The following is an 11974-nucleotide window of genomic DNA, read 5'->3' on the forward strand; positions in this document are numbered from 1 at the left end:
ATGACTCGCCAGAAGGATGCTGGATGGGCGTGGGTGTGTGTGGTGGGCACGTTCTACATCCACTTCATTGTGTTTGGACTCATGCAGTCTTTCGGAGTCATATACGTGGAGCTCCTGGGTCAGTTTGAAAGTTCTCGTGGTGAGACTGCCTGGATTGGATCTCTTCTCAGCGGACTCGTCCTACTGCTTGGTAAGTTGGTACAGCTGTTGCTCCATCCTCGGTTAAACAGGATCTTGTCAGTTCTACTGTGATAAAACACCCGTACTCATTTACACGATGCTGAAAATCCTGTGATCACTTGGTATCATAGCTTCACATCAAGTTCGACGCTATGGTTACTCTAAAAGGGAACCTAACCACCAGATTCCGTCAGTCGCCTCTTTCGGCAAGCGCCTGTTGTTGATAAAGGGCCAAACCGATATGATTGTCAGTGACTAGTTTGGATATACCCGTGAAGATCAGTGTTAGAATTATTCTTCACAACCCCTTTTGTCGTCTAACGGGATCGGGTGGTCAGGCTCGCTGACTTAGTTGACACATGTCATTGGTTCCCAATTGCGTAGATCGATGCTCATGCTGTTGACCCCGTGACTTACAGGGTGTCCTTTAATGTTCATTAGCCATGCTTGGTGTCAATAGATTGTTGCTAAATTGTCTCTAATCCAGAATATCTTTCATTTGTTCCCTGGAAATGCAGGATGACCTTTAATTGTTCACTTGACAATGCACAAACATCGATGTGATTCTAGGCCCTGTGGGAGTGGTTGTCCTGGACCTGCTGGGGACTCGTGTGACAGCTATACTGGGGGCTGTGCTGGCCTGTGTAGGCTGCAGTGTCAGTTTCCTGGCCGACAGTCTCATCTTCCTGTACTTCAGTTTTGGCGTCCTTCAAGGTAAGGCCAATGGCGTAGAGGGAATTTAAGAAGTGACTGGGTCTTAATACAGTTTGACACTAATTTCAGCTACATATGAAAAGGAAAGCGAAATTGACAAAACAGCAGTGTGTAATCCGGTGACTGGGCATTGCATTGTTTTATGCCACTTTACCACCATTATCATGACGGGGAGACCCGTGAGGGTCCGGGTTATATTGATCTTCAGTAACCCTTGCTTGTCGTACGAGGCGACTAACGGGATCGGGTGGTCAGGCTCGCTGTCTTGGTTGACAATTGTCATCGGTTCCCAATTGTGCAGATCGATGCTCATGCTGTTGATCACTGAATTGTCTGGGCCAGACTCAATTATTTACAGACCGCCGCCATATAGCTGGAATATTGCTGAGTGCGGCGTAAAACTAAACTCACTCACTATCATGACGGGGACTCCGGAAATGAATTTTGCACATTGTACCCATGTCAAACCCGGGTTTCCGGTGTGGCACGGTATCCCTAACCGTGAAAGTGCTTGCTAAGTCTGTCACTGATGAGGACTGAAGTTTCTGTCTTGACGTGGGAATTTGTTCAAGCTTACCTCCCGGCTCCAAAAACAATAAAAATACATATATATATATATATATATATATATATATATATATATATATATATATATATATATATATATATATATATATATATATATATATATAAATAAATGAAAAATAAAATAAATAAGTGAATAAATAAATAAGTAAATAAATAAATAATTAGATGAATAAATAAATAAATAAATAAATAATAATAATTAAGTCAATAAATAAATAAATAAAAATAACCAACACTTGTAAACATATTGCGGTCTTTCTGATTGTTATTATGTATGCTTATTATGATCATCAATTTTCCATTACCTATCTCCTTATCATTCTCTAGGCCTTGGCTTCAACTTGATGTTTATCACAGCCACGGTCATCGTGAACCAGTACTTTGTGAAAAGACGGTCCCTGGCCAATGCCCTAGGGTCTCTAGGAGGAGGTGTGGGGACAATGGCTCTCCCCCCTCTCCTACAGGTGATGATGTCGGAGTACACCTGGAGGGGAGCGTTGTTGATTACAGGTGGGCTCGTCCTCAACTGTGCTGTGTTCGGGACACTTTTCAAGCCTTTTTACTCCAAGCAGGAACTGAGTGATCTGAAAACAGAATCAAGGAAATCAGGTAGGATTCCAACAGTTGGACATAATTCGTCACCAACTCTCCACCTTCCGTAACCTCCCAAGCATTCGTCACCACTCTCCCCTTTCCGTAACTTCCCAAGCATTCGTCACCACTCGCCCCTTTCCGTAACCCTCCCAAGCATTCGTCACCACTCGCCCCTTCCCGTAACCTCCCAGGCATTCGTCACCACTCGCCTCTTTCCGTAACCTCCCAGGCATTCGTCACCACTCTCCCCTTTCCGTAACTTCCCAAGCATTCGTCACCACTCACCCCTTTCCGTAACCCTCCCAAGCATTCGTCACCACTCGCCCCTTTCCGTAACCTCCCAGGCATTCGTCACCACTCGCCTCTTTCCGTAACCTCCCAGGCATTCGTCACCACTGTCACCTTTCCGTACGCTCCCAAGCATTCGTCACCACTCTCCCCTTTCCGTAACTTCCCAGGCATTTGTCACCACTGTCCCCTTTCCGTACATTCCCATGCATTCGTCACCACTCTCCCCTTTCCGTAACCCTCCCAAGCATTCGTCACCACTCGCCCCTTTCCGTAACCTCCCAAGCATTCGTCACCACTCTCCTCTTTCCGTAACCTCCCAGGCATTTGTCACCACTGTCACCTTTCCGTACGCTCCCAAGCATTCGTCACCACTCTCCCCTTTCCGTAACTTCCCAGGCATTTGTCACCACTGTCCCCTTTCCGTACATTCCCATGCATTCGTCACCACTCTCCCCTTTCCGTAACTTCCCAAGCATTCGTCACCACTCGCCCCTTTCTGTAACCTCCCAATCATTCGTCACCACTCGCCCCTTTCCTTAACCTCCAAGAAGACTCGTCCCGTCGAGTGTTTACATAACGGCTCCCATGTTCCCTCTGAGGATTTGCGGGCTTGCTTTGGAGATTTTACGAATTTGCTCACGGTTTTTGCTCACGATCTAACGGTCGCTTTGGTTTTCCCAAGTTATTTGTATTTTGTATTTTTAAGAAGTGACAAATATGTCAAGTGCTACCTACATATAAACAGATTTGAGCTCGGTGATGATGATAAATAATGTTTACGTAGATGTTTATCCTTTTCTCTTATATTAATCGTGAACAAAACAACTTGACGGTTGTCTGCGTCATCACTTTTAGTGGTCCATTTAGATGATTTTCAGTTATTTTTGTCTTTTTCACCAAATGGAAATCTATTTCTTCGGACAGTCAAACTCGGTTTTCTTTTGTACTGACATTTAATAATCAGCTGTTCTATGACAGTATCCTGCTCATACTGTTGATCACTGGATTGTCTGGTCCAGCCTCGATTATTTACAGATCGCCGCCATATAGCTGGAATATTGCTGAGTGCGGCGTAACTCACCCACTCACTCACTCCAGGACTCTCATTATAGCTTTTGTTTTATTTCCTCATTTCCGGTGGAGACCAAAGGGAGACAACCAAGGCTAGCTGTCTGGCAACTTTCTGGATAAAAGTGAATTCCATTCTGTCAACGTTCACCACCGTGAGATTCACCATCTATGTCGCTGGAGCAGTCCTTGGGTCTTTTGCTTACTCAATTCCATTTAACCATCTCCCGGACTTGGCGAATGGTCTGGAGATCCCAGAAGATACATCATCGTGGCTGATATCCGCCATCGGCATATCCAGCATGGTCGGACGCTTGGTGTTTGGTCGGATATCCGATATCCCTTGTGTCAACAGAGTGGCTTTCTTCGCTTCAGCCAGTATTCTGTGTGGTGTTGCTACCATGACGTGTCCGAAGTTGCAGTCGTTCCCGACACTGATGTCGTATTCAGTGTTTTATGGGATATTCTTAGGTGTGTATACATGTAATAATGACATGCTCTGTGATAAGATCTTGAGAGGGAGGTGGAGAGGCCTAGTGGTTAGAGCGTTCGCTCGTGAAGACCTGGGTTCGATTCCCCACATGGGTACAATGTGTGAAGCCCATTTCTTGTGTCCCCGCCGTGATATTGCTGAAATATTTCTAAAAGCGGCGTAAAATCATACTCACTCAATCATAAGATCTTTAGAGGTTTGTAGGCACAATGTCTACATATAAAAGGTAAAGAATACAGAAATTCACATGCGTCCCATTGGTTCAGTATTAAGCTAACAAATAACATCTTAACATCAGTATTAAGCTAACAAACAACATTCACGAGATTGAATTACCGTGTATATGTTCAGGTATCTGGTTGTACGTTCAACCAGTGGCTGTGGCAGACATCATTGGCGACGAGAAACTCACTGAAGGAATTGGCAGCCTGTTCTGTTTGGAAGGAGTCGTTATCTTCTTGGGATCGCCTACAGCTGGTGGGTACACTGACATTACTACACTAGTGTTAGAATCGGTCTTCAGTAACCCAGCTATATGGCGGCGGTCTGTAAATAATCGAGTCTGGACCAGAGAACCCAGTGATCAACATCATGAGCATTGGTCCACGCAATTGGGATACGAAGTGTGATTCATGTGTCAACCAAGTGAGCGAGCCTGACCACCTTATCCCGTTAATCGCCTCTTACGACAAGCATATCTTACTGAAGACCAATTCTAAACCGGATCTTCACGGGTCAACTAGTCTCAGTGTTCAGTTTCTCCAAGCTAGTTTACCCTTGAGGCATCATCATCATCATCATCATCATCATCATCATCATCATCACCATCATCATCATCATCATCATCATCATCATCATCATCATCATCATCATCATCATCATCATCATCATCATCATATCTACTGGATAATTTCAGTGTTTGTTCTCTCTAACCTTTTTTAACATTTCAGGCTGGCTATATGATGCGACCGGGGACTATGCCATATCATTTTATGCCGCAGGGACATTGTTCATCGTAGGCGGCGCTGTCATTCTCCTTTATGAAGTATCATACACGTGTAAAAAGGTACAAGAACACAACAAAGGGTCGCGTGATAGAGGAGTGAGGGAGTGAGTTGATACTCATTTAACGTCACATCGGCAATATTTCAGCTATACCGTGACGAGAACAATCTACACATTACACCTGAATAAATCTATACCCTAAACACCTGTCGCCAAAGGACGGTAAAACAGATTTGGTTTAAAACCAGCATGGTATTGTAAAATGTATCATTGCAGAAAACAATACAATATAAAAAAAAGATCGCCAGCAACTGAAGGTAGATCACCATAATAGGGACCATGGGGACTTACAGTACTTTTGCTGATCGAGGAGTAGCTCCGATGATTCTCAATGTCATGATGTTTTGGGAGTTTTTTATTTAAAAAATATATAAATTAATTTGTGTATTTACTGTGTCTTCCAATAAAGCTGAACATTACAACAAATGTTCCATTAAATCGTCAAAGTATGCACCGATGACTCTGTTGTTCACAACCACACTCAGTATTATTCCGGTCATATGAAGTCAGTCTGAACCACACAATCCGGTGATTGACATCATAATAACCCATCTGTTGGTTCAGGATACGAGGGGCGGTGGGGTAGCCTATTGGTTAAAGCGTTCGCTCGTCAAGCCGAAGACTCGGGTTCGATTCCCCACATGGGTACAATGTGTAAAGCCCATTTCTGGTGTCCCCCGCCGTGATATTGCTGGAATATTGCTGAAAGCGGCGTAAAACCAAACTCACTCACTCAGGATACGATGGCACGCATTACCACTCAAATCCATCTGGTGCGAAACACGCCTCATGTCGAAAAGCGCACGTAAAATCTCCAAATCTGGGGAAAAGGATATATGTACAGTTTCCCCTGCATTATGTTAGAATAATAATCTAAGATGTTTGATGGGTTGTTTGTCAACAAGGGAGGAATGTGCATGAAACCGATTGATCAGGTCTTAGATTACGAATCCGAGTTATCAGTGAGGGCGCCTTTCCAATATTCAACCAGTTTTGATATTAACCTGATTATTGTCAGACCTGTGAAACTCCGGTGCTGTGTATCTTCATCGATTTGGTTTGTTGTTTAACGCCGCACTCATGCTTGTGGTAAAAGGCGATTGAGGGGATCGGGTGGTCAGGCTCGCTGACTTGGTTGACACGTTTCATCGGTTCCCAATTGCGTAGATCGATGCTCATGCTGTTGATCACAGGATTGTCTGGTCTCGAATCGATTATTTACATGCAGATCGCCGTCATATAGCTGGAATAAACTAAACTCACGAGGATCCCGAGACAAGTGATTTGGTTCTGGGCAGTGATCTGATCCTCCTACTCCGGTCTTGAAACAAACATTGATCACTATTTCCAACCCGAGAATAGCCTTCTATATGACATTAAACCCCTTGACATCGTATTTACCTAAACCAGTGTTATATAATGAAATAGCAAGTGTTTGTCGGTCATATCGCCATCGTCGTTCTCTCTCTCTCTTCCACGTAAATTCGAAGAGTGCATAAAATCTGTACCCAAAGCTCAATATGTGTTAATATAATTTTCACAGTTATTTCCCCTCTTAACCCTAAAAGGAATTTGTTTCTGAAGATAGTCAAGACTATGTATTTTACTTTGCACTGACGTTCTATATTTAAAGAAGAAGTCTGTTTCTTTTGCTTCCGTCTGCGAAATACGCATCATGTCATCCCTGTTATGTTACATCCCTAAATAATCATCATCTATTGCGTACAGCTTGTTCAGCTTGACCTGAATGCTAATGTATTGCGTGACCGTGTCACAACTGGTTGGGTCTATTATTGTGAAGGGGTGCACCTTTGTCAGTTGATTGTCAACATGTCCGAACAGCCGAGACCAGGTCGCCGTTTGAAATGTCAGTGTCGAGAAATCGTCAGCAATGTCCTAACTACTGAGACAGAAATATTGCAGTTGAACATGAAATAGAAGAAGTGATAATTGAACTGGGTGTAGAGAGTGATAGCGAGAGTGATTCGGATTGTGACAGTAATTGACGTCTGTACTTTGTAAAGTTATCAAACCAAATTAGATAGCATATGACTGTATAGACAATTCAATTAAAACATGAAATGATGGTTTTTTCAGAAGTGTTGTTTTCCGGGACAGGTTCTGTAACGAATCCATGTATGCATGATTCGCACGAACGCAACATTCTCTGCTCCCCTATTTAATGAAGTGAACTCGACCAGCCGTGTGTGCCATTTGACCTCCCGGGTCATGCATATGTAGAGTAGCTCAGGTCAAGCTGAACAAGTAGACCTGTTAGGACGCAAATTGTAATAAAACGCAAATTGTATTATTTTGCAGCAAATTGTAAAAACGTAAATTGTATTAAAATTGACGTAAATTGTAATACGCAAATTGTAATAAAAATTGACGTAAATTGTAATAATTTTCGTTGCGGTAAAATGTAATAAATATTTACGTAAATTGTAATAACAGTTTTAATCACTCGTAAATACGCGGGTGTTGTTTTTCGTTGAAATTTCATACATCAAATAAGCTTGTTAGGGCGATAACTCAAGAAAGAATTGATGGATTTTGTTCAAACTTGGTACCAAGGTTTATTGGCGAGATTCACCAACACAAGTGAAATGGAGTGACCTTGAGATAATTTTCAAGGTCACAGTAAAAATCTGAGGGTTTTGCCAATATAAAGATTGTTAGCGCGATAACCCAAGAAAGAATTGACAAATGTTAGCCAAATGACGAAAATGATATTCGTCCTGATATATAATCGATATAAAATCTCTGACTGTCCTCTGTATCATGTGTTTTTCGCAAATATCTTTTGAGGTTTTGATATGTATAAATATAAAGTGGGGGTGGGGTGGCGGTGGGTTTCTAACGGGTATATCAAATCAAATCAAATCAAATTAGACATTTGTATAGCGCTACATATCCAGAGTCCTGCTCATGTGCGCTTAGTCGAATGCTCGTTTGAAGAGGATGGTTTTGCGACAAGATCGGAAACTGTTGATATTTTCCGATTTTCTGACATTTTCAGGTAATCAATTCCAGAGTACAGCACCCGGTCTGCTAAAATGATCTGTCTCCGTATGTTGTGGTTCGGACAAATGGAATAGCCTAGCTGACTAGCAATGAAATGCATCACAAATTAAACTTCAGGAAACAAAATATGCAAGAAACATTTTGTATGTTTGAGATTGGTAGAGGTCGGCTAGAATCAAACTTAGATATTAAACTGCACAAAAAGGCAATTTGAAACTACAATCGCTTGTTCAAATGACTCCCCCTTCGGTTTACTGAAAGAACTCGAGAAAGAAATGATGGATTTTGTTCAAATTTGGTACCAAGGTTTATTTTGACGAGATTTACCGACACCACTTGAATTTAGTGACCTTGAGGTCATTTTAAAGGTCACAGCGAAGGTGTAACAGTTTTGCACATGCCAACCTTGGTAGCCGCGAACTTAGGAAAGAATTAATAGATTTTGATCCAATATTACATCAAGGTGTATTGGCGGGAATCCCCCTACACCAATTGAAACAAAATATGCAAAAAACATGTTGTATGTTGGTAAAAGTCAAACTTAGATATTAAACTGCACAAAAAAGCAATTTTAAACTATAATCGCTTGTTCAAGTGACTCCCCCTTCATGTTTACTGAAAGGGCTTGTTTTGGAGACACTACCCACCCCTTTCAGTTGACGTCATCATAAGGATATAACTCATCCTAAAGTTTTCACTTATTCATACATGGTGTCAAGGGTTCAAACTAAATACAGAATGGTCACACAAGTGTCAGCTCTCAATATGTTGTATATCTGGACATAATGTTTTTGAAAATTTAAAATGAGGGTGTCCTAAAAAAAACAGTCCCCGTCTAAATGTAAATCAAGCAATCCAAATCTTTGAATGTTGATGATGACGGGAAGTCATCCAATACTATGCTGAACATATTTTATATGATACTATCTGAGGGTATACCATTATCCAAGAGATAGCGCAATAGTGCAGTGGTAAGGCGTCTGCCTATCACGCTGAAGGCCCTGTTTCGAGGAGGCACCGAGGTTCGGTTTCGAGATGGGCACATTTGCGTAGTATCCTTGGACAAGATACTTAGATCTACACTGTCTCAGTTCACCCAGCTGTAAAATGGGTACCCGTGAGTATGTGCTGGCAATGTGAGTGTTTAGTTCATTGCGCCCAACAGGCAGCATGGCTTTACAGTCCCCAGGGAGTTGAAAAAGTATCGGAAACTACGATAGTGTCCTATGATCGGGGATAGTAATGTACGTAGCGCCGTGAGCAGGCAATGTGCCTGGATGTGAGCGCCATATAAGCGGACTATTACTATTACTAGATACCAAATGGGAGATCGTTTTCCATTTTCTGCAAATTTGCAAGAAATATAATACCCCAATGATGTGATGACTAATATCTCGTTAACCACATTACCCACATGAAACTTTGGATATCACTTTGCTAATGATTCCTTCAAAATAAAATGGAAGCTTCTTTTCAAACATTGGACATCGAGAATATAGTTAGTTGACTACTTTTTCAACGCCCCTCGTAACATACTTAAAAGAAATGAGAACTTCCAAGGAAAAAAGCATTTCGATCTCTGAATACTTCTGAGCTATTTAAATACAAAAAGGAATAAAGTAAATAATCTGAAAAGAATATCCAAGGGAAACTTTTATTCTAATTTTGATAACTATTTATCACCTCAGTCTACTCAATCAGGTGGTTAGTACTTCATCGGGGCCCGCTCCCCTTCTTGTCACTGATGATTCTGGGATACCTTCAGTTTTTACAGATTTGGATAAAGCTCAAACATTAAATGAATATTTTGTATCTGTTTCAAATGTTACTGATGGCGGCAAGACCGCCACCTGTTAGCCATCGCTGTGTTAACAGTATACAAAATGTCATTAACACGTCACAATTTAATTCTGGACTCACAAAAGTCCAGAAACTCTCCGCACTGTGGGTACTTTCTGACAAGTGATTTGACCAAATTAAACATGCAGTTGATTTGAATATATGCCAAGGATGAAAAAATGAAAAAAATTTTTTTCGAAAACTTTAGATATAAACTCGCTCGCCCATGGGCCGGCCCATTTTCATCCCATTTTGACTTAATTCGACTAAGTTAGAACGATATTAAAAACTCTCGCCCGTCAAATTATATATTCTGTGAGACATGAAATGAAAAATAGTGAAAAAAAAGATTTTTCGTAATGTTGCATTGCTGTACCTTTACCCGTCAGAGAAGTCCTTCTCTAAAGATATATATTCCGTTGTTTGAGCAGGCCTATATGACTATTACGCCCCAGTGCTGCTAAACAACTCGTAGACCTTTAGTCTGACATAGACGCAGACCTTGCATGTTCAAGTTCACATCTGATAGGGGCCGAAAAAATTGAATCCGACATGAATGCAATATCTCATTGGGTTATTGTTTTCCTAAGTAAGTGGAGGTCTTCTACAACATTGGAGACAAGTGTATCGCTGTCCTTCTGATATTCCCCCGAACGGAAGCTCTACCCATTTTAGGTACAATGTGCATGTTATAGAATAGTAGGGAATAGTCTTAAGACGTTTCAACTTTGACCAGGATTCTCCGAACTTGTAACAGTCGTTTGAGAGATCAAAAGAGAAAGGGGTAGTGCGCGATGTATCTGACGGACGTATGTGGAGAACGTTTGAAGAATGTTACTGTATAAATACAATAATTGAAATACCAGTTATGTTAAAAAAGTACCCTCAATCTGATAGCCAGAGAGATTATTGTGAAAGATCGCAGTATTAAACGGGCAAAGATAAAAGAACATGCCATTCATCCCCATATTATATCCTTTCTATATACAAGGGACATCGTTGTTACAGGTAGGGCAAACACTTTCTTCTATAGGTATCCGCCGGTTTCACGCTACATACATGTATTCAGATTATTGAGAAAACTAGCGGCGCAAGATCTCCCCCATCACACATATAATTGTATACATACCCAGTGATTAGTGATAGCGTTGAAGTGATAGCGTTGAAGCAACTTATTAAAATTTACGACAGACACTATCAGCTGCAGTAGTCCTCGCCATACCTAGCATCGTATTTATTACTCTCTTACATAAGGTGAAATATCACAGGGTTGTCATGGTAACGATAATTTGGCATATTATTTATTGTCTTACTCTTTAATCAGCGATTAGAATTTAAATCGGTTTTGAGGTCAGCATGTTAAGAGAAAAGAAGTTGTAAAACGAAAAGTATTGTGATCGAATCTATTGGCCTTTGTAAAAGCAAGTTTCAATCCACCTACATAAAAGCCTGTTTTCATGATAAATATCTGCTAATCCGTCGCATGATTCCGACCATATCATGAGCATGTGTTTGTGAATCATAATCAAATAGTGATGTTACAAGGCGTCCATGCCGCGTCAACAACACATGCATACGCACGACGAGAATTGCAATACGAGCCCCTACACCAATGATTCTCCGTGACCTGGAGACACGAGCGTATGTAGGGACGTAGTCTGTCATACATACCCTGAAGCAAATATATCCAAGTCCACGCAAGTCTAGAAAATGTGGCAAGTCTAGATTTCCACAGATTCAGGAGAATGTCTCAGGGCTCCTTTTTATTATATTTCTCTTTTTTACTATGAACTTTTTTTCTGTAAAATATGTTCATTTCAGAAACCAGTTGTTCGTCTAGTAGGGACGGGTAGAAGACAAAAGCAAATGGATACTCGTGCTGTCATACTTTTGAATTATATGTAAACATTCGTTCTTGTCTCGGGATAAATGTATATTTTCCAGTTTCAACCAAATGTAGATTCGAAGGATATCGAAATCTAGGTTAAGCTATTTGAATCATATTTACAATTAAAAGACCCAAACAATGGTCTGTTGTCCAAATTGTTGGTTTTCCATACCTTGTCCCAGTCTGTATCACAGTCACAGACCGATATTATTTGCCCTTCTGTCAAGCCC

The 11974-nt window shown here is 41.2% G+C and overlaps 1 protein-coding gene across 1 annotated transcript; it reads left to right on the forward strand.

Moving 5' to 3' along the window:
- LOC124267409 (monocarboxylate transporter 14-like) lies at positions 1 to 3979 on the forward strand. Its single transcript, XM_046702326.1, has 5 exons — positions 1 to 190; positions 751 to 894; positions 1795 to 2091; positions 3622 to 3813; positions 3945 to 3979. Exons 1-5 carry the CDS (start codon positions 1 to 3, stop codon positions 3977 to 3979), a joined length of 858 nt encoding a protein of 285 aa, XP_046558282.1.
- The last annotated feature ends 7995 nt before the right edge of the window (positions 3980 to 11974 follow it).

Source organism: Haliotis rubra, unplaced genomic scaffold (genome assembly GCF_003918875.1).
Source record: "Haliotis rubra isolate DU_JTF1 unplaced genomic scaffold, ASM391887v1 Scf1003, whole genome shotgun sequence".
Lineage (NCBI taxonomy): Eukaryota > Metazoa > Mollusca > Gastropoda > Lepetellida > Haliotidae > Haliotis > Haliotis rubra.